General features: G+C 38.6%; 1 protein-coding gene across 1 annotated transcript in view; it reads right to left on the bottom strand.

The window, feature by feature from the left end:
* CNTNAP2 (contactin associated protein like 2) overlaps positions 1-24,566 on the bottom strand; it is a 1,200,002-nt gene that overhangs the window by 543,533 nt on the left and 631,903 nt on the right. Inside the window, exon 13 of the mRNA XM_011365532.2 lies at positions 23,637-23,837. Within this exon, the coding sequence (XP_011363834.1) occupies positions 23,637-23,837 (201 nt within the window). The remainder of the gene's footprint in view (positions 1-23,636; positions 23,838-24,566) is intronic.

The raw sequence follows: 24,566 nt of genomic DNA, 5'->3' as shown, positions 1-24,566 counted from the left end.
TTCATAAATGACTTATGAGAAAAAATAAAATGCTGCCTCCAGTGATCGTTCCTGTCCATTATTATAAGGCCAAATAAAGACTGTATGCTGAAATAGAAATACTTCTGATTTTGTGGGCTGAAGATCAAACTTGGCTTTGGGTAGCTTTGAATCCAGCTACAGTCAAAGCAAAGCTAGGCGATTTTTTGAAACAGAAGCAGCAACATTTTGAAGGATCAAATAATAATTAAAAAAAAAATCAATGCAGATAAGAATGGTCTTGTGAATTTTAAGCCATAATGGTGCCTTATGTAACAGCAGGGTCCACTGTGGATATACTGGCGCTGACGGAAGTGGTTCCTGAAAGCAGGAAGGTGACGGTTTGAAGTCTGAAGAGCATCTAAAAATGTGGTATGTCTGATATCTGTATTTTAACAGGGAATATGTGTTAAAAATTACCGAAAAGTCGGCTACCTGGGTCACTTTCTGAATTACACAAACCTCCTAAAAGATATTCCCTGTTATGCTAACTGCTTTGCCACACGCCCACCTAGAAAAAAAGGAGGCGGGAGACTAGAAATTATAAGGAAGATAAGACTTTCATACAGAAGCATCTAATATTAGATCATATTAAATATTATTTTCTGCGACTGTTTACTATGCTATCCTATTTAAACAGTTCATATTTAGAAAGTTAACAGGGTATTTGCGTGTTATTTATATTTGATTAGTAGATCATTTGTGTTAATTCCTATTAACTTTTGGTTATTAGGAATGGGGTCAGAACAATATCTTTCTGTAACACAACTTTTCCTATAGGAAAAAAATATCAGATTTGACATATTTCAATTTATAATACCTTGTCTAGGAATTTAGCCCATTTTAATGCTCAGGATTCCCTTAAATGATTTCATCCTGACATTTTAAAAGTACGTCTTTGAACAAAAAAGTCTCTTGAGTGTGGAACCAACATTTCCACACTCTAATGAATTCTGTAGAAAAGGGAGACACAGAATCCCAGAGGGCTCCCCTTAATTTAGAGCAATATAGCCCTTTTTAAATGGTTCTTCCTCTATCTATGATAGTTGATAAGCTGAAGACTGAATAGACAGACCTGTAAACATATCCTGGTACAAGTACATACTGTTCCATTTATTTTGGGGCCATCCCATTCAAACTGGTCTGTCCATACCATCAGCAGGGACTGGGTCTCTGGCAGAGGAGATAATTAATGGGGGAGGGCATTAACCTTGAGGACAGAGTACTTGAGAACCCCACACAAAGCATCCAGACTTGAGCTTCACCCACCATGTCTCATGAATCCCACTGTGCTACCCGCCATCATTAGCTGCGCTATGACGACAATCTGGGAAACATTCTCTGTCGCAACCTACTTTTAGGGATTTAAAATTCTTATTAGAAGGTGTAAGGTGTAAGTCGACCTAGTTATTTTGACCAAATAACTTCTTATTTTTTTCCCAGATGAACACTACTGGACACTCACTTTTCATGAGACATAATTTGAAAAATGAGGTTCTTGAGTCTGGTTATAGCTGACGGGCTGTTTTCTCGGCAGTGTTCTGAGAGCGACAGCCCCGTGAAGGAGGCCAGGTCCTCCCCACTCCCCCTGGCTTCCTTTACTGTCACTGAACGGTGGCAGAAGCATCTGCTCCAGGTGCCCAAGAGAACGTCAAGGGGCACTCGCACACTGCGCTTTGGGACCTGGGCTGCAAGCCTCCTCTTTATCACTGCGGCTGTGTATTCAAGATTGAGGATGGGCTTGGGCCACAGGGGCCCAAGAACCAGGAGGAGAAAAACCCAGAAAACTCAGAATCTCAGAAGACTGTTTCAGATCTTTAAGAACCGGGTAACATGTCTTCACATGTATTTTACAGACTACCACATTCACTTTAGTCAGAAGCGATTAACAACAGAAGATGATCTCCCCATGGGAAAGACGGATAAGAAAACATCAATGCCATCGCTAAAAAGATGGGATCCAGGGAGAATCCAAATTTCCAGAGTTCTGGAGGAGGGTAAACAGGATCCTAGGTTACCTGCTATTACTGCTGCTTCCTGAAGAGATGATGTGGGTACACGATACTTAGAGGGGAGAACGAGGTCTAGGTTCTGGCTGTAAGGGAAGCTGAGGGGTAAAGTCAAAACCCAGAGGCGGCGCTGATGTGACAGAAGGATGAACGAGGCCACAGATGAAACCCAGAAGGGGACGACAGGGATGCAGACTGGGAGCCAAAGCAACGCTGAATTGTCTGAGCCCACAGACCAGAGAGTGGAGCGCACTCAGGTACCCAGAGACTCTCTCCAGGTGGACAAACTGGGGAGCTTGGAGCTCCTTGAACTGAGGCATTGTTCCCTAACAGGAAGCCTGTACAGCAGTGTCACGCTGCCCTGACTACGAATTCTCACAACCAGAGTGGGCAAAGACGCAAGTAGCTGACAGTATACGGCAGGTTGGAGCACAATGTTATTTGACAACATCCTTCAAAAGCCTTGACAAAGTACATAACCTTTGACACATTAATTCCACTTCAGGACTTTATTTTAAGAAAATCAATGAGGGATCTATGCAAAGATATGGTCAAAGGCTATTAATTTTAATATTATCATAAAGATTTTTGATAAAATATTTAGATATGAAAATTCATGCTACAGAAATTATTTATTTGTATTGAAAGATTTTCACTGCATTTTGTTAAATTAAGTAACATCAGCCTAAGTAGAGTCTTACTTTCTGTATTATACCATATAAGCACAGGAAAGTCTAATAGGATGACAATGGAGATGTAAGTAGTAGTTATTGCTGGGTGGTGGACGGCAGGGGAGTTTTACCTCATCTCTATTTCCTTTGAGAAACTTAATATCTATCCTTTGTTTCTCTGAGTTTTATTCTTTTTTTCCTAGAGTTAACATAAATTAGTTGTTAGAAAAAATAATGTTTTTAGAAAGACCTGGTATTACTACATCCCCATGAGAATGGCTGAAAAGATACAGACACACAAATGTTGACAAGGACACAAAGTAATGGAAACTGTCATACTCTGCTGTTAGGATTTCTTTGAAAAACTAGCAGCATCTAGTAAAGCTGCACATACACATGTACCAAAGTCTAGACTCCAGGCATCTATCTTCCAGAAATGTGTGTGTATGCATTTGTAGATACATACTCACCAAAAGACATACATAAGAATGTTCGTGGGAACACTATTAGGATTACCTTCAAACTGGAAACAACCCAAATATCCATCTACAGTAAGACACAAGCCCAGCTGCAGTGTACACACATACAAAGAAATGAGGATGAACTATATACTGCCTTCAACATAGACACATCTGCCAAATTTAATATTGAGCGAAGGGAGCTAGTCATCAAAGAGCACACTGACATGAAGTTCAAAAACAGGAAAATACATACTTGGTTTCAGAAGTCCGGACAATGTCATCTTTGGGGAAGTAGGTCCTACACAGGTTGTCAAGGGTCTGCCAGGTACAGTAATATTTTATTTCTTGGTCTGAGTCCTGGTTACCTGGGTATATTTATTTTGTGAAAAGTAATTCAGCTTTACATCACGATTTTTAGACATATCTCTATGGATATTATATTTTAACAAAATTTGACTTCAAGAAAATTGCTGGTTGGAGGTTGGGGACAGGAGTGAGTTAGACCCGGGAACCACCTGGCATGTACACTGGATGGGAGAGGGGTGAGTAACTAACAGCGTTGCTGTTAGAGCCAGACAGAACCAGATCTGGATCCCTGTTTTGTGGCTCCTAGTGATGCGAGCAACAGAAAAAACAACAGATGAGGCCAGAGATATAGTCAGGGGCCAGACCCTGAAAGACCCTGTGAAGTCGAGATAAGGGTGCTGATCTTCATTCTACGACCAGAAGCCATTCATGCAAACAGCGCAGGGCCAGAGAGAGAGTTCACAGCAATGAAAGGACGGGAGCTGCGCTGTGCTGGGCCCGAGGGATGACATCCCGAAGCGCTCTGCTTCCTGCTCCAGCCAAAGCACAGCTCCATCTTGAAGGAGAGACAAAAGGCTGAACTTAATTCTGAGGATAACTCTTAAAATTGTGGCAGAAAACCCAAAAGGGTGCAGGGAGAGCAAGACTATACAATCTTGAGATACAATTTTCATTGTATGTAAGAGTTCGCAGACTCAGTGGCAGGTTTAGAAGCAGGAGAAATGTTATTTGGGGGTGAAAGTAAATACCTTTCCCTTCGTTTTAGCCAGAGACCCTGCTTTCTCCCCGCCCCCCGCTCTCCATGAAAGAACACTCTTCACAAAAATTCTTCCACTGTCCTCTAACTACTGCCATAGACAAATATCCAAATACCATATTTTGCTCTCCATGCTGGCAGATGCACTTAGCATAATTCCTTTGCCAGAAATGCATTTAAGAGAAATGCAATGTTCTAACTTGATGATACTCACTTAAAAATAAATAGAGTTGTATAACAATCATGGAAATAGAAATATTTATTTTGTAAAATGAGATAAAACCTCCTAAAATCTAGTAGAAACTTTACTTGAAAAAAAAAAAGCCACCGATAAAATGAGGTAATTGAAACTAACAATAAAAGTGGCAATTTAAAAGTACAAAATTAAAAAGAAAATGTGCCTCAATTTAAATATTTTACCATTATTTGACAACTGCAAATATTAGAATATGTTGAAAAATCACTATATTAAAGGAAAATGACTAAAATGATCAATAAACTTTGCCTACTAGTTTAACTGTTATACTTTAAAAAATATTCTCCAAATATATAAAGGGTTTTCCAGAGAAATAAAATTGGAGCTGTGTTTGCATTACATCAAAAGAAAACCAATCATTACATTGATTTGGGGAATCTTTGACATATGTATTAATAAAAAATAGTGTATGGAACTTGTGTAAACCCATTAGATTCTACTTCTACATACTTATAAACAGGTAACTTTTGTTCTCAGAGAATCTGATAAGCAATTACATAATATCCCTATTGAAATTACGAGTTATATAAAATATAAACATAAAGTGATAAAATATGCTAAACCTATATCCTTTCACTAACAAAAAGTATCTCATGCTAAACTGACTTTTTTGAACTGATCATTTCTTAATTTTATGAGCATATGGACAATTTATTAGTCTTGACTACATGCTATCTGACCTTTTAATAAAAATACAGGAATGGAAAGCGCTAAGGATCCTCATAGTCACATTAACTTCTTTCTCACATTAATCACTGGTTTCTTTTCTCAGTGAGGGGGAGGAAAGGAAAGTGTTAATACTTTGGTGTCATCACAGATGGAACAGAAAACCTGCTTTTACATTTCCAGTGTCACCATTTCACACATTAAAGCTAAGTGACAACTACCTCTTCAATCTTTCTTTAGCAAAGAAACACTCTGAGTACACCTCAGAATGTGATGATCCAGAGAGATTATCAGTGTGGTTTCCCAAAGAATGTGGGTTTTAGAGTCCAAATGTGGCTGTGCACATTGGCTTTACAGTTAGTATATCAGGGGCGCTACGAACGTGTCCAAACCCACCGAACCTCATTTTTCTCATCCATGTGATTATCTATTTCTACCTCCCAATGCTCTTTGAACAATAAAACAGATAACAAAAATACAGGTAAGGTAACGGTAAGTTGTCTAGCAAAGAACTGATATTGTGTAAATTTTATTTTCCTTCTTTCTTTCGTGTATTTACCAATGGTACTGTCAAAGTAATTGCTTTTCTAGATCAAGCCCTAGTAACTGGGCACTAAGATCATATTTGAAGTAAGATGATGACTCTCATTTTTGTTTTTTGTAGACACTACATTGATGTACAAGATGAAAAATGGTGTATTTTTTTTCTAAGGCTCCCATAACAAAAGTCCACAGACGGTATCTTAAACCATAGAAATCTGTTTTCTCACAGTTCTGGAGGCTAAAAGTGTAAGATCAAGGTGTCATGGGGTTAGTTTTAATCTGAGGCCTCTGTCCTTGGCTTGTAGATGGCTGTCTTCTTGCTGTGTCTTCAGGTACTCTCTCTCTCTCTCTCTGTGCATATTCCTGCTTCTCTCTGTGTGTCCTAATTGACTCTTCTTAAAGGGCACTAGGGGATTGGATTAGAGCCCACCCTAACAGCCTCATTTTAACTTATCTCTTTAAAGGCCCTGCCACATTCTGAGGTATTGGGGGTTAGGGGTTCAACAGATGAATTTGGAGGGACATAATTACAGGAACACAAATTTCAGTGTGTGTGGGGTATAGAAAAATTTTAGTATTTTCAATTATTTAAATGATTTAAATTCTAGAAACAAAATGAGACTTTAGTAGAGAAATTTTCTTCCCTATGGTATTACAAGGGTTAAAAATGATGTCTACGGAAGACGACATTAAACATCACTCGCTATCTGTCCCCCAGCCCTTTAAAGCACGAGCTCCCCAACCCCACACTGTAGTTACTCTGAACACTTGGAATAATCTTAGAGTATCAGTTACGACCGATTTTTTAAAAAAATGAGTCCCTCCACACCCAGTCTTCTGTAGGCAGCACTGTCTCTGAAGGGTAAAAGGGGTGGCCTGGCCGCATTCATTGCTTTGGGGTGATGCTCTTTGTACATAGGACATCTTCTTCTTTTTTTAGCCAAGGCTGGGGGCCTTGACCTGGAAGCTGTTGTAAGGCTGGGAGAGTCCATGGTTTCCCTGAAATGTATGCCGAATGGTGTGTGAAGCTGTATCATTTCCCCGTGCAGATGCTTCGCTGGTCTTCACAGAGCATTGAAATGGTTTTGTTTTGTCCTTCATTCATTCAACTAATGTTTATTACAGCAGTGTTTACGACCACGTGCCAGGCGCAGCTTTAAATGTTGGTTACCCAGGGATGAACTAGAAAGACAGCATCCCCGTCTTCACAAAGCTAACATTCTTGACCCCAAAAAGGCTAGAGAGCCCAAATCTAAAGCTGAAGGTTCCCTGTTACTGGTTTCTCCTTGGATTCTAAAACCGAATAATTACCCTACTTGATTGGTTTACAAATGAATATCTTCCAAGTCATCTATAAACATTAAGACATTTTACTTGTTCCCATTAAAGAAGTAATTACGGGAAGTCATGTTTACTACTTTTAAAATTACATCTCTATAAATTACATGTATGCATAAGTAAATACTTATATGTGTTATATGTATTTGTATATGTATAATATATAAAACTTTTGTTTTAAATTATTTTAATACTATGCATTTCTATCTCCTAAAGAAAATGGAAAGTTTTTATTAGTTTAACACTATGTTAATGTCTTAGCGATTAAACAGATTTTGGTGCACAGAAAACTGGACTCTATTTTTATTCTCCACAGAACCTCGCAAAGTCACTTACATAAAGTCAATATCCAGGAAATGTTGGTACAAAGAATTAATGAGTTGCAGGATGGATGAATGCATAAATAAACACGTCCATATTTAGAAATAAAGGCTTTTAAAAGCTAAACTGCTTTTGTGGTTACAACTGCAAACAGTATATAACCTAGTAATTCCAGGACACCAGTCCATGAGGGAAACACAATTGAAAACCATTTCCTACAGGCAGTGAGTTCTTGGCCAGGTTGCTTTTAGCAACCTAAGGGGTCTGTAAATTACAGACCGAGGGCAAGAATGGACTAGACCTTCTGTCGTACTTAACCTTGTCTTTTATGCAAACAAAAGCCAAAACCCCCTTTCTGGTATTGGCTCACCCTCTCTCCACAGTACATTCTTTGAACTGAGGGGACTTCATTTAGCTTTGCTTCTTTTTCTTTTCGTTTCTTTTCAACAACATTGTTATAACAGGGCTACTTAAACAGCCACTTGAAAGGCCTTTGAAGCAGGAGCACTCGGTAGGGACCTGAATAATTTTCTCTTTTCTACAAACTAAAATATATCATAGAATTTTTAAGAAATAAAATCAAAATGTACCAAAAATTGCTGGAGTCATGTTTAATTGATTGAATTTGTCGGCTTTCCTTGGTTGTGTTCATTTACTAGGTATTTTAGGTGGTAAGATGATAGAGGCCAAGAGGCTTATACAGATGTTACTAAAGTTCTCCAGAACATTTTTTAAAATGTAGTAATTGCAGTAGCCTAAAGGAATGGAAGACATGGAAATAATGAACTATTAAGCTAACGAGTTAGCGCCAACAGGAATTCCTATAACCAAGTTCCGAGCAGGCTATTGTTAAGGTAAGAAGTGCCCATTACTCACTCGTACGCATACAAGTACCATCTGCTACTTGATGGTATCGCTTATCTCTTTGCAAAAAAAGAGAAGCCTTTAGGGATGGTGGGCCTGATGTTCTGGGCTAATTATAAGTTAGGTAATTATATCTTGCTCAGCTACATTTCCAAGTAGTTTTATCTGAATTTCCTGCCTACCCCCTACACCTTCATTTCATGCCCTACTCAACTCCTGCCGAGAGCTGCACTGCACTGTTAATCAGCCCTTGATCTGGAAGCAGATGCAAGGACTGAGCCATGCCGTCGGTGGGCTGACGGGCTCCTGACCACACTGGGGTGTTACCTGTCAGGCTGCGATGGAGATGCAGAACCTGGCATGTGCTTCGTAGAGGGTAAAGGGAGGGTATTTATTGGGAAGAGTGTCTGATATTGCATTTACTTTATGTAAATCAGTTTTGGGGGTTGCATATTTAATTAATATATGTACCATCTGGGTATTATGGCAAACAAGTTGAAAGTGGTATTGAATTTTCTGAGAAAGGACTGGCCTTTCTTGTAAGCCCACAAGAGCACCAAGACGCAGGCATGAGAGTTTGGGATGGTTAATCACTCAGGGAGAGCATTTTGGTACTTATATTAGTGACAGAGATGGCTCTGGTGATTGAGATGTCAGTGAAAGCTTTGATCGGAGTAGTGTTACACCACAGTACAAGTTGGAAGACTAGAGGGGGCGCGTATCGAGAGAGATCACCAGAAGGAACAGCTGCATTTGGAGGGCCGGAGCCGTTTTCCCTGAAGCCCAGCAGCAGTGCACAGTACGACTGGATTCCACTACTGCAGAGCTCAGCGAGGCTGCCTGAGCCAGCAGGGGCTGCAGGCCAAAGGGAGGGACTGGCCTTGACTGCACAGGGTGAAATGCCTCTTTGGCTAAAATTCTGTTTCTGGAAATAAAAATATATAGCTTAAAGTTAAAAGGCAAAAATGTTAGAAAAGTTACAGAAAGAAAATGGCATCAAATATGCAATAAAATCATTTCGGTTCTTGAGACAAAGGGAGGGAAAACATGCAAGTTCGGGGCTGGATTAACTGGTGTGTTGCGTCTATGATATGGCTGAGAGAGGAGGTCGGGACCAGGACAGGAAAGGGGCCCGGGACAGACATCATATCATCAGGAAATATATTTTTAAGTGGTTAGTAACAACCACACCAGGGCAGCAGCACCTTGAACACAGGAGTTGGAGACAAGCACTCACGTATTAATGTGTATGTTTGTGGGGGATGAAGCTTCTGTCAGGGGAAGAGGACATGCTTCCACAGGTCTCAGACCTCCCTCGACAAGGGCCTCGACGGCGTATAGGGCCAACGTTTGGTACAATGTGACTTCAGAGGCTCACCAGTCTCCCACCCTCCTACTTCTCTCTAGGCAGAAAATGTTTAAAAGACCTTTAATAGGAGATCACTACCTTAAGGAATCAGGCCTTATTCATTTTGTAGCCTCCAAAAGAAATTAGTATAGTACCTTAAACACTGGTTCAGAGAATGAACAAATAAATGAAGGAATAAATGAACAACTTCGAAATTAAATATGAAGACTTTCAAATGCAAAACTAGTATGTACAAGGTGGTATAGGATCTAAAACCTTTTTATATTAAATTTTAATTAAGCAATAAACGTAAAATGTCTGGCGGCAGAGTCTTACCCATCTCGGGATTTTAAAGTGAGACAACGGGAGCACTAGGTCTCAGATGGAATTCACACGGGAGGGGCAATGCGGGAAAGATGTGTGGACCCCAGGTACCAGAGTCGTTAAAAATTAGAGCACCATAACCTTTGCCTCTCTGGATAAGCGGAGTTGGTGAGAAAACAGGGACTCAAAGGACGAGGAAGTTCCCTATTAAGAGGGAAAATGTGCTGACCGAAGGGAATAAATTGCAAAGACAGGCTCCTTTGAACAATCTTGTTAAGGGCTGGCTTATTTACCATAATAGTTTGTGCATATATCAGAGCTGTTTCTAGGAGCTTGTCTGATCCTGAGCGACATGGCATAACTTACGTGACCACTGCTTTGCGTGTTTCATAAACAGACATGAATATTATTTATGAGTGGCATAGTTATAAAGAAATCTAAATCTCAATGTATTAATTAATTTAAATATCATTTTACATTCTGAAAACATCCAAGTGGACTCTCAGGAGAACTAATGAATCAGAGGATACAAAGTTATTTTTATTATTTGCAAACACTGAGAAAATATTTGTGTTTTGTTATTTTGTTTTCCACCTCATTTCAGTTTCTTTGTTATTCTTTCAAAGCAATCTCTTAGGGGAAAAAAAGGCATTATGAAAATGTAGCATCAAGTGATGCTTTGTATTACATCACCTCATTAAGCAACATCCTGGTAGGTTTCTGAAGTTCTTTAAAAGAAAATCCATTCTGCTCTCTCCTTTTCCTTCTTGGGGGTAAATCTGCTATCAGTCTTAAATTTAATATATCTGGCTATAAATTAATTGTATTACTCTCCAGTCACTGCCACTTGTATTTCCTCTGTGTTATCTTTTTTTATATCATCAAATGACAGCTTTCCAGTGGAGTTCCATGCAAACATGCATGGCTTGCCTTTAGAATTTTCAACAATAACACATGGATAGATAACAAGGTTTATTCACCCCAGTGGTTTTTCCATCTTAGTAAGATTTGTTATCACAAAAGCTTTCCAGGGAGTAAATGGTTTCGCATGTCCTATATAAGACTTTTTTCTTTTCTTTTCTTTCTTTCTTTTTTTTTTTTGCTGAGCTAGTATTTCTTCATAGTCAATTCCAACTTGAGAGCTCTAATATGAAGAAAATATTCGAAATATCTATAAAAGTTACTAAGAAGTAAAGCATTACATCTGCATATTCCATTTGGTCCCCATGGGGGGCAAAAATTCAAGTTTCCTGGACATGAATGAAACATCTCAATCCTCATTATTTCTTTCCCTTCTCAGTACTAAAATAACATTAAGGATTTAGTTATGTGTAGGCCTCATCTTCTAAGTCTATCTAGTTTTCATTTTCCTTGTCTTTCTTGTTCTTTGGAAAGGAAAGCCAGTTATCTATATGCAATAATATAGCATTAGAAATCCTTTCCCCACAAAAATATAGGATTGGAAAGAACTTTAAGAAATCATCTCTGTTGTCTTACGTTGTCAGTGTTGGGGTCTTGGGGGCTTCCCTGAAAATGAGATTGTCCTCTTCGAGTTTTGAAAATAAGACTGTCCTCTGCAAGTTAAACTAAAATATCAATACTTAATGAAAGGATTGGAAAAAAATTACCACAAAGAGACTAAATGGCTCCCAGGCTAGCAAGACTCCCTGTAATCTGCCTGATTATCTTAACAGAGCTAAACCATAAAGGAGAGGGTCAGAAGGGAGCTGGAAAGATGGGTCAATACGGAGGCAAAAGGAGTGTGAGCAAGATGAACTTTCCACCCAACTGCAGCCTAACAAACAGGGCTCCACGGTCCAAAGAGTCTATGACTTTAAATTCTCGAATCATACTTTGCTCCTCATATTCCAATTCCATGCTCAAAAAGCAGGCTTCTGATTCTAATTTGGCTCTCCGCATAGTAACCCTACCGGGAGAGACTGGGCAGAGTAGAGAATGAAAGCCTCCGGTCCCTTCGGCATTATATTTTTTCATCACAAACTGACACATCGCCATCCTGGTTTATAATCTGGTGCTCCACGTACCTTGCCCTCACAGAACGCACCAGCGAGACCATCCTATCCCATTGGCAGTTGCTCTTCTCATTTAAATTCATATCGTGGCATTTTGATTGTATATCTCAATCTTGCAGACTCTGATTATATTTCAAGATCAAACTGGAGCGTGCTGATAAATCAAGTTCTATCAAAAGAATATGACTTTGAATCATGGAAAACTCTTTAAGGTCATGTAAGGAATTTTGAGAGTCAGCCTTCAAGACTTACCCATGTGACACAATTTCAGTCACCACAATTTGATGCAGAAAGCTAAGTTTCTTTTCCTTTCTGAGACTTCTGTATATAGGTAAGTATTTCATCTGTACTATTCGAAGAAGTTGCTTCAGATAAAATCTCTACTAAATCCTTTCTAATACAAGTAAATTCAAATTTCTTTGTTTTTCTGTTTTCTCATTAAAAATGGAATTTCCAAGGCAGTTCGACGTTACTTTTATTTTGTTAAGGACTTTGTTTGCAGACTTTTCCCCTACAAATATAACCCCAATTATATTTGTCCTCCTCAGATTTTAAAAAAAATTTCTCTAGACCACGCCTACGCATATTTTATACATTTTACCTGAGATGCATTGTCGCTACCTCGAGGTGATACTCAAACTGTATAACAACGATACTGAGTGGTAGTGGAAAAACCATGTCTTAAAGAAAAAAAACTGGTTATATATTTCTAGACTATTTTATCCAAGATGATTTTTTAATCCATAGTCAGTCTAGGTTACCTTATATCCTCCTTTTTCGTACTGGAACGAAGCCAACCCCTCCCCACTGGATATGTATCTGTTGTTGGTAAAATACCCTGGTTTCAGCAATGTGGTTTTCGAGTTACATTTGGTTTTATTTTTTTCCACTTCTGTCACTTTTAATCTTATATTCACTTGTAGTTGATAATTTAGTAAATTACGGTCAACTTTTAGTTGTCTACAGTCTGATTATTTTCCCCACTAATGCTGTTTTCAAATTTAACAGCAAACACGTATTTCATATAAGTAATATGATTTGTTGGTATTTCAAATAAGCTCTGATTATGGTTACTTTCAAGAAGGCTAAGCCACATAGTACGGAAGTCTATCAGAACTAACCAGTTTCTCTTTTCAGGGGCAGTTCTGCTTGGGTAGGTTACTTTGCAATCATGGAAGAGTGTGTGTGTGTTTGGTATTTATATATTTAAAACACATATAGGTAAATTACATTATCACAGACACATATGCTCTGGTACATATTCCAAAGGGTCATATACGTATATATACATACATATACATATACACACACACACACATTCCTATATATGTCATATGCATAATGAAGATTGGTACTTGCTTATTTGAACAGCTGAACAGTATCTATTCCAAGAATGGAAGAGAAAATAATAATAAATTGCCTAGGGACAGAGGGAGGAAAGAAGCCATTGCCACTGAGAACCCTGCAACTTCGTTATCGTGTTTGGAGTGCATTTGTAGATACTGGTTACACTCGTATCTAAAAACTTATTTTAAAATATTGCAAGGTCAAATATTCATTTTAAAATTATCTACTATATTAAGCTACTTTTTTTGCTGAATTTTATTAGCTTTGAATAATATGTATCTGGTGATTCTAAAATTCAAGTTTTGTGAAAGGCTGTACCGTTGGGAAGCACACACTTCTTTTCTGCTGTGGTTGACATTACTGCATTAATGCTGCGTATTTTTATATTAAAAGTTATTCTACCAGTTCTCTCCATGCAGACTCATAACCGGGTAAAGGAGCGGAAACCTCTGTCTGTCCATGATTATGTATTAAGCTTCATTTAGTAGACTGGACTATTTCATAATATTGGTTTTCTTAATTTTGTTGCTTTGATCACCTTTCCAGTTTGATGCTTTGAAATGAAAGAAAAGTTTTAAAAAATTTGGTTCCTAGAGACCTTTAGATAGCTTCCTGCTAAGAAGAAAAATTAATTTTTAATATTTGGGCTACCTAGATTAATATGATTTTATAAAAATTATGAGACTGAATACAATAAATGGTCTGGCTGGACAGTCCTGCCGAGTGAGCTGCTTGTTCCAGCCATTCTCCCCCGTTCTCTCTAGCCTGGCCCTCCTGCCCACGACCCTCTCTCCTCTCCCACATTCAGCCTGCACACTAAGTCCCGTCCCTCCTGTGACCAATGCGGAGCCACTTCTAAGGAGAAAAGAAGTGTGTGCTTCCTCTCTTCCTCCTACTTACAAGAGCTAACTGAGAGTTATTTTATTTTATTCTTTTTTGACAGAAACCAATTCTCTGTCCTAAGAGAACACATCTCTACGGATATCGGTGTCAGTGTCCCAGTGCGGTCCCTCGGGTACCGCCCGCCCACTGGCAGACCGGTCATCTCTGCTCTTCCTCATTCTAACAGGATCTCTGAACAAACTGTCAACAGCAAAAGGATAAGGTGCACGGTTTAAGTATGCTAGTTTCTTCTGAAAAGATCAAAAAATAAGAAAAAAGGAAACATCAACATTTGTTTCATATCTTATGCCTAAGAAGAAGTGGATAACCTTTCGCAACATTCTTCTATTTCATCAATATACAATTCAGCTGCTCTATTTGAAATATCTTGATATTAAAAACATGAAAGTCAAGTGCTCTATAGAAAGAAAAACATGTTTTTTTATTTCTTTCACATCAAATGTTTTTCAATATGGTTCCAAAATTACTGTCATCTAAACCACATTTTTTAATATACTTGTCAGTGCCAAATAAGGAATGTTAGAAAAAAGAGGTAGGATTTCAAAATGAAGCTTTTGTAGCTTTTGTAAAAGTCTCTTCTGGCTTATTGCGTAACAAAAATGCTTCAGCCTTCATTTTCACTTATGCTGAGAGCACATACTAAGCCCCAGTCTGGAAGAAATTCAAAATTTCCCCACTGATTAGCTTATTAGGTGGCTCCACTTTCTCTCTCTCTCCCTGCTCCTTCCCTCTCTGCCTTGATCTCATTCTCCCTCGCTCTTTCCTTCCTCCACTTCCTTTTTCCCTCCCTGTTTTGACATTTTTGGTAGAAAATATATGCGGTCTAGAAGCACATAAGCTTAGATTTTAATCTTGGTTTGGACCCTCGACACCACATTTAGGTCAGTTAATTAACCCTTCTGAAGTTAAGTTTCCTCAGTTATAAAACGGAAGTAGTGATGTGTAACGTACAAAGTTTTGGGGGTGGACGAAATGAGCCAATATGTGTAAATGTCTGTGATAAGCACGTAATTCTAATGCCATTTCCCCTTCATTTATATCGCAAACTAATTTGGAGATAATTATTTTTAAGTACTCATTTACCCAACTATATAGATGACAATACGTTCGGTTTGAATTCCAGATCCAATACCAAGAGAAAAAGAGTAATCATTTCCTCTAAGAGAATTTAAGACATGGGGTGAAGGTCAGAGTGGCCGTGGCATCCTAGTCGACTAACACTGCCACGTAACTCACTGTCATAAAAACTACCCGTTGCTGGTTCTGGTAAATCGTAAGCGAACACTCAGAGTAATAGAATCCAGCTGCTATTTGGGTGACCTAGAATTTTGGAGAAGTTCTATCATTCTTTGATGGGGGAATAATTTGGAAAACATATAGTCTTTAAAGTAAAATTTATGTTATTTCATTCAGGTGCAATTCTATAAAAATGAGTAATTTCTACTTTATTTCTCTGAGCTTTTTTATTTTGTATGCCAATGGGATTGGATCCAATTACAAAAACTTTAAAAAAACTGCAAAGTGAAGTTGATGGGGTGACGGAACTCTCCTCAGCTTCCTTGAGGTGTGGCCACGGGCTGCTCTGTCTGGATCCACGGAGATGCTTCCCCTCAGCGAGAAGCCTGAGTGAATAGAGGAGCTCGTCATGCAGTGTTCCTGGTGGACACGTGACATCTTGGTTTAGATGTGGCGTAAAGCTGTCTACAATTTTTTTTTAAACAACACAGAGAAAAGAAAAATCTTCGTCTTTGACTTATCTTCCTGAGTAAAGTTGATTTACTTGGTTCATTCAAATCGCCATTGCTATAACCATTTAAAATGATATTTTATTTGGCAATTTGACACCAGGCTTAAAAGCGCCCTCATCAGAAATGGAGAGATAAGAGGATGGAAGATCCCTCAACACCTCTGACAGGTTGAGCTCCCCTGTCTACGCTGACACACAGAGGTAACTGTTGCACAGTTGAGGGAATAAATCATTGCTACTCTAGGACTTCTCAGCTGTTCATTTGAAAAATAACCCTCGCTGGCTCTGATGGTTACTTTCATGTGTCGACTTAATCCAGTTATTCAACCGGACAGCAACCTCGGTGCTGCTGTGCAGGTATTGGCAGACGTCATGAAAGTCCATTATCAGCTGCCTGTGAGGAAGTGTGATTGTGCCAGTTAATCCGACGGGCCCGGTTCAGGCAGTGGAAAGGTCTTAAGCGTAACGCTGAGGTGCTCCTGCGGACTGCAGCTCCAGCTCCTTCCTGAGTTCCGGGCTGCCTTTCCTGACAGTGTGTCCCAGTCCCGAACCTGCCCAGCCGCGCCTCACGGCTGCATAAACCAACGCTGAACGATCAACCACTGAACAGGTATCTTTTACTGGTTCTGTTTCTCTGGTTGAATCTAGGGTGAAACAGTAGCCAACAGAACTCTAAACCCCTATTTCCTCTTATCCCTAAAGCCTCCCCAAATAACTCCTGATCTTCCCTCCAGACGTAACCCTTGCAGACAAGGGAGGAGGGATGACGTACTGCAAAATACACATAATACAAATTTTAAAAATCACTATGAATTCTAGACTTACTTAATCTTTTACCCAAGATGTACCAGTAAAATCCCTTCAGTTTTTATAAAGGTCATATACAAAATGACTTTATTTTTATTATAAAAAAAGTTTCTGTCCATTTTTTAAGTCAAACGCTACTTAAAAAGCATTATCTTTGCTTTCCTTGTATTCTCACAGCACCTAGCAGAGTATTTTGTATTCAGTAAATGTTTGCTGAATGAATAACTGAATAATTTCTTAATAGTATTCTAGACATTCCCAAGTGATTTTTATAGTGAAAACTTTCTTTTTTTTTTTCATTATCATGTTTAAGAGAGGTATTTTTAAACATAATTTAAAAAATCTGATCGATTAGGTGTATCCTCATTTTATGATGCCACTAAAATGGCTAATTTTAAAGATAATGTACAGACATAAACATATTTCTGATCTAAGTACATGAAAAGACGATTTCCAAATGCTACAGTGATATAGGATCGCTTCAAAGTTTCCATTCATTCCTATTTCAGTTGTCACAAAAACTAAGCCACACACATAGGCACTCACAAAATAAAATGGCAGAAATGAAAAAAGTCTTCACCAAGTTATAGAAGGTCAATGCTCTTCAAAGTCTCACCCAAAAGCTCAAAAAGCTGGCAACATGAAATGCAGTAAGTAGCCTTTTAGGAGAAGCAAGTCGAGCTATGCTCAATAAATTTTACCTTAAGATTAATTTCTTAATCAGAAATACTGGACTTGACCAAAGGTCACTTGGCTAATAGCATTTCTAACCGTAGACAGAAAAAGTGAATAAGCAGAGGGAAAATGTTTCCCACGGTGGCTGAAGAGATGGGGCGGCTACAGCCTCACTGCTGTAGTTTCTCAGGCGTGTCAGAAAGGTTTGTCAAAACTAGGTTTGCATTTGATCCCCAGCTTTCTCACTTCTTTAGCTATAATGACCTTTGGGGAGTTGATTCGCATTTTTGAGCCCTAGTTTGCAAATTAGAGATAATAAAATCTACTTTGCATAACTTGGAGGGTTAAATTAGATAAAATGGCCAGAATGGTATTGGTCAATAGAATTTAATGAAAATTTCTACCTTTTCTTTGATCTCACTTCTCAGAAGAGCAGGTGTTCCGTTTTTTTCTGTGTGTTATTTATGTGTGTGTGTGTGTGTTTTTTTTTAAACCAAGGCAAATTCCATACTCTTTTCTCTCCTGGGGTCTATTATATTCCTTTCCTTTCTTATATCGTTAACCCCATCCTCTCCAATGCCTCCTCCATTTGTAAACTTACTCATAACTCCCTCATCCTTAAAATCACCCCAAATTACCAAACCTTGCTTTGGCTCTGCCTTCGTATTAAGCAGCAATTTTATATTTAGCTATCTCCTCAGCACCTAATGTTTTGAAAAGCTTCACTCACTGTTTCTTTCTCCCATTCGTTCTCTGGTGGGTCCGCCCAGCAGACCGCGCCAACAGGAAACGCCAGTGGCCTCCCCACAGCAAAGCCAGGGGCTCACTTCCTCTCTACGATGTCTCAGCACTGACCGCACCTCAGTGTTCTTGTTTTGCTTGTTTGTTTTGTTTACTTTTTACTTGTTTGTTTATTGTCAAATGCTCATTTCCCTTAGCATCCCCATTATAAGGCTTTCCTAATCTCTCTTCCTACTGCTCTAATCACTACTTTTGAGTCCCTGTAATTGGCTGCGTCCTCTCCCTCAAATACTTTTCCAAATTGGTGTTTTCCTTCTTTCTGTGTTCCTTTCCTGCTCCTCCCGTGAACTCTGAGTCATCGCGGGAAGGCATTAAGCTACTCAGTCACCCACTTCGCCTTTACTCCAGGTTCCTGGGGAAACTGCATTTCTCCGTCCCTAAAGTCACTCCACATATAAGCAGTCACGAATCCTGTTGATTCTCCTATCTGAGCTTTAGAAAAGGGACTCTTTCCTCTTGATCCCCAGCACACCTTCCAGCCATTCGGTCTCGTGTATGCTCCTGACGCACGGAGTGGGACCGTCTCTTCAAACGCGCCCGCCCGGCCCTTCCTCCATCTGGTTTCTGGGTCTCTGCGTAAGAGCCAGAATCCTCCAACTTAGGTCACCTCTGTGCCCTTGGAGTGAAACCCCGAGCATCGTGCAGTCTCAGGACTGTTCTCCTCAGTCTCCCCTCCTTTCTCTCTCTCCCTTGAATTCTCTACTCCAGCCATTCTGACCGCTCCATTTCCTTCAAAGAACTGTGTCCTTGACCTCCGTTTTAGAATCACTGCACATTCTGACATCCCTAACCAAGAATTATCCCTGCATTTTTTTCTTAGTTAACTTATATGAATCTGTCATATCTCATATATAATTTCTAGTACACAAGAAATAATACATATTTGTGCATTGATTATCTCATCCATTATTCCAGTTGAGACTTTCATCAACTCCTATCCACAGTGTGAAACAGCCTCTAACTATTCTCCCTGTGACCATTCTGTCCCTTTTAACTACAGTGTCCTCTATGAAGATTCCAGTTGCCTGGGTGTGAAATTTAATTTTCTAATTTTATCTTTTCGTTATTACCACCTTCCTTGCTTGTCCAATTTGATTATATCCTCCAATTTTAGTACAGTTATTTAATATAATAATTAATTAGATAAATGATTCTTTTGATTAATATACCAACAAGTCACAATAAATCTCATTTACTGAAAATGCTAATCATTTTTTGCAAATGGGCCATGTTTTTATCTATGTTTTTCAAAAGTTAAACATCATGGTTTCTTATAATGCATAGCATAAATTCACTTCTCCAAAGTTAAAATTTTTTTTTCTACAAATAGGTTATAAGTTACAATGTCAGAGTCATGTTTTCTTGTCTTTTGGATGCCACTAAATCACCGTTTGGTATCATAAAAGTATATTGAATTTTACACAGCTTACTTTATAGGCAAAAAATTGTGAACATAACTCTTTCAATAGATACAAAATCTAATAGTAAACTACCCAAAAGGATGGATAATTTACATTGCTTCTTTCAACAAAAGAAGTAATAAAACTATGACTTATGAGAACTAGACTACGTTGAGAAATTAAAAGAAATGAAACACTGGAAAACAATGAAAACAACACTAAATATAGTCAGAAAATAGGAAATATCAACTTTATACCTCTACAGTTATAAATTTTTATATATGTAGGAGACAAATACTTTGGAAAATTTTTAAGTAGAAAGTATAATGATCTGTAAAATACATACATGAGTATAGCGCACCTAAGATATACAAATAGGTATTTAAAAGCAGGCTACAAATCTTATCCAAATATAGAGAAATATTTTGTCCATCTAAAAGCACTCAGATTGCTAAGACTTTACTCAAATGGGATCTCACGCAACTTTCTCTTGGTGTCTATTTATCAAATTCAAATTCTTAGATATTTATTTCAGAAGTAGATTTCACTGCTTAATGATTTTTGCCTTTCATCAGTTGATGTATAATTACATTTGCAGTTTCTGATGTATAAATATAAACATGCTAACTTTTTATTTTATATTTTTAGTTTTGGATAGCCACTAATGATTTTCTCTGGGTAGAATTAATTTGCTCATTCCCAAAATGGTATGCTTCATTTCAAACAGGCTCTCCTATGGAATAAAATAACTTTATCTTGTTTCTATGTCTTTTATAAAGTCGATTATGGACAATTGAATTCTAATTACATTGTGAGATTAGATATGATTGTAAAGCATGGCAAAATCACTACTTTAAAATTGATTCCATTTTTAAATTTTATGTAATAAAAAAATTGATAACACCGATAGCACAGCAAGTCATATATTATTATCCTTGTAAAAGTTGTGAGAAACCGATAATGAGTAATTCTGCATTTGTTAGCTAATAGTATGGTACAACCAAACATTTATCAAAATAAAAGCGAGGTCCACAGGCATACAAAATCAACTCCTTATCATAAGTGTCGTTAGGAACTACAGAGCCCCAAATGAACTCTTTAGGGTAAGGCACTTAAAACAAAGAATGACATTTTAAGTGCATAGCTATTACAAACTCATTTGATATTCATTTTAATTGCCATGACTATAACGAATATACTTTGTATTCAAACAGATGTCCCGAGTATGACTGACTACAGAAGTTCCACTATAATTCAGTCTTAGTTAAGAATGAGCAAATGGATATTTAAAATTGGATGTTACCAGGAAGGAGAAAAAAACAAATTACAGCAGCATTAGCTCCTTAAAACAGCAAATTAATAAAAATTTTTATTAAATTGTGTTCTTTCTTATTGGGGCATATACAGAACACAACAATACAGGGAAACTTGTTATATCAGCCGCGCCTTTTCCTCGCCTCAGCTGTTCTATGGATTAATCAGCCTGGAGCATGAAAATTGGGAACGTGAAAAATGACTCACGTGAAAGGGAGGCTGAAATTCACTCTACAATATTTTTAGAGACTGGCCTATGAACAAGATTTAATTTTTTATAATTACTATGTCAATTTATTTTACCTGAATGAGCAGGTAATTATGTATGCAATTTTATTTCAATTGGCCAGACAAGTTCTAATACTTCCTTTAATCTCCTCGCACGTGGAAGACTGACACCTTAAAGTCTAGCATGAGAAAAGTTCTCGCCCTAAATTAGAGATGGTGTTTATCAGTGTTTGGTTTGTAGAACTACCCAGGGATGTCTGGTAAAAGCAAACATTCGTGGGCCACAACCAAGTTCTACCAAATCAGAGTTCTGGGGATCAGCACTTTGACAAGCAACCTAAAAATTCTGAGGTACACACTTGTTTAAAAGCAGCTGTCTGATAGTTGGATGAGGTAATATTTAAAACTATATATTTTTCATTTCATTCCAATAGCAAACATTTATTAAATACTGATGCTATGTGAATGAAAGTTTAATACACACAGTTTGCAAAAAGGCAAGAAGTATATGATAAACCGATTGTCAAAGTACATTTATTAAGTATAATAATAACCTACAAATGTCTAGAGACACAATGTCTGAATGTCTGGAAACGCAAAGTAGTGTGCTTACTGTGCAGACTGGCAATGCACGATTTCAATTTAGGAGTTCTTCTCCTGAAAAGGTGTCTGGAGGTTGAAGTGTGTTTAGCTTATTATTGGAAAATATAACTGGAGTATTGTTTAATAACAAATTCATCCTATTTTTCCTGATGTTTCGAACAGTCTATGTTTTGCACAGGAGGGTGAGTGGCTGGGGAAAGGACAGAGGTTTCATCGAGGGAAGAGAGGGATGAACTAACTGCAAGACGAGCAGCTCTAAACGGAGACTGATTTTCTTTCAGGTGAACTTTCCTCGGGTCTAAATTGTAAGTTAAACTCATTTGGAAGTTAAACTCATCGAAGTTGCATTTTGCTTTTTAACCACCAGAGCAAAATTCACAAAGTGAAAGTTGACTTTGGAGTTTAATCGAAGAAAGGAAGAAAATCGATGTTACCATGTTATTTTTTGGGGGCAGCAATCCGCCCTCAGCCTATCCAAATCCCAGGATTGGAGATGAACTGATGGAAATCTTGGAATGAACTTCAATAAGGAGCATGCACTTGTGAGCTGAGTGCAGACAAGCTGATGAGACTCACTCATTGTGCCTCGTGCCCTGGATTTTCTATAATTCTTGACTGACTTTTCCTAGCACTGGAAACAAGATCCAGTGAGAAAGGCTATAAGTGATGGTGAACCGAAAAACCAGTTGGGCTGTAGGAACCTTAAAGATTTTCCACTGCCCACGGCAGTGGTTCTCAAAAAGTGGTCTGTAGTCCAGCAACATCAACATCACTTTCTTAGAGTCCATAGCTTATATGTGTCTGTAATTTTAGCACCAGGACGGCTTTGTACATAAAAAGCACTCAGGTCTTCAAAATACTGCATACTGTTTTGCTTAAAACTCTTCTCTGTAAGCTACTCCCCATAACACTGGCTCCAATACAACATAGATTTTTGGCATTGAACAGCCCACTGGTCTCTGCCATAATGCCACTTCCAAAGTTGCTTAATATTAAAAAAGACAATATACTATTTGCTACTTACTGAGTCCTTAAATAATAAGCATTTAGTATACTACTTCATTAAATTCTCACACTTACCCTGAAATACAGGCATTATCATTCCTATTTGACTGATAAAGACACTGGACATTGAGTCATGAGTTCAATTAACTCCCCCAAAGTCACATACCCTATGTTTCTCTGACTCAAAGTACATCCTTATTCCCACTATGTTACACCAACTGAATGTTCTGTCAACATGTTGAACTTACTGCCAAGAACCCCAGAGCAGATAGCTTTTGTGGTAAAGATACGTTCAACATCTTTTTGGGAAACCATTTTCTACACTAACATACATGTGTGTGCACCCACGTGCATACAAACACACATCCTGAAGCATTGCTAGAAGTAAGCGATCATGAAAAAAGCAATTAGGTTGGACTTCTTGAGACAAACAGATACTGTTCAACGACTACAGACAACAATGCTCTAAATTCTATCGCTATTCTATATGCTACTCACCTGCGGACAGCCTTTGGAATGCTTTCATCTTTACATTAAAGACAACCAAAGAACTCAAAGAGAATGACTCAAACGTTCACAAGGAGCCCTGATAAACTTTTGCCCAAACTACTGATAATTAAGAACCAGAAACACTCACTCACACACACATATATGTATATAAAATTGAAAATCTGTAAATTTAAAACAAGAGGATATATAGTTTTTAAATCACACTTTCTTAGCTTTACTCCCCAGAACACAAAGCAAGTAATTCTATTTTGCTTTTTCACAGCTGCCTGCACTTTTCAGACTGGACTCTAAGATGACAAGCCACACCTGTTGGGATTGTTTAGGCTATTCCAAGCACCAGCCGAGACAGTAATTAAAAGTAACATTCCATTCTCAGCCTACCTGGGGTGTTCAACAACCTGGACATCTTGCAGAAGTAGGAGACGTACTGCTCACAGTACTCGGCGCTGCTGGTGATGGCGCTGATCTGGTCCGTGGAGGCGCTGTAGATGAGCTGTGTCACCGAGTACTTTTCCGGGTTGTAGCCCACCACCGTCGTCTGCATCTGCAGATCGTGAGACACTATGGTCCACACTTTGTCTTCTGTGGGGAGAGAAGCCACCACAACGAGCCATTAGCAAGCAGGCACCTCTTCAAGTGTCGGAAAATAACTGAGCTACTCTCCCACCGCTGTCTTCCCCGAACTGACGCACGACAGAGAAAAGGGTGGGAATTCTTAAGGCAAGCCCCACCTCTTCTCGCGCCTGAGTTCTGCTTACACAGACAAAGGAGAAAAGTCTTATTTTTTTTTTTTTAATTAAAAACAAATGCAAGATAGCTTTCGAAAATGCAAACGAATAGCCTGAGTATATGGCTGATGGTGTGATATCCCCGGCATTGAATGTGAGGCCCATTGTGTTCCGACTCTGACTCTGTGAGCTGTCACTCCTCCGGTGGAGCAGCACCTGCTCCTTCCCAAAGGGACTAGGCTCTCTCAAGCCTCCGGATCTTTGCACATGCGGCTTGCTCTACAGAATATGCATCCCAGCTTGTCAACAAATGTTTTTTTCGACCTGACCTTTCAGGTGACACGAGACACTGCATTCTGTTACTGAAATGCTCTACATATGTGCGATAATACACGTGAGTATTATCTTGGTGTTCCGGACCCTGGAAATTTCAATGTGTAAAAGGAGAAGCAGATGTGAGATTGATGTGGTTAAATTAAGACCCTATCTATGTTGAATTGGAAGCATCGCAATGTACCCATGACTCTGATATTCTGCTCCAAGCCCTCAGGTAGCACCCGGTCTGGTTCAGAGTGACAATGTA

The sequence above is a fragment of the Pteropus vampyrus genome, unplaced genomic scaffold (assembly GCF_000151845.1).
Source record: "Pteropus vampyrus isolate Shadow unplaced genomic scaffold, Pvam_2.0 Scaffold112, whole genome shotgun sequence".
NCBI lineage: Eukaryota > Metazoa > Chordata > Mammalia > Chiroptera > Pteropodidae > Pteropus > Pteropus vampyrus.
The sequence above is the reverse complement of the archived record's forward strand: the minus strand, read 5'-3'. Positions and strand labels throughout refer to the sequence as shown.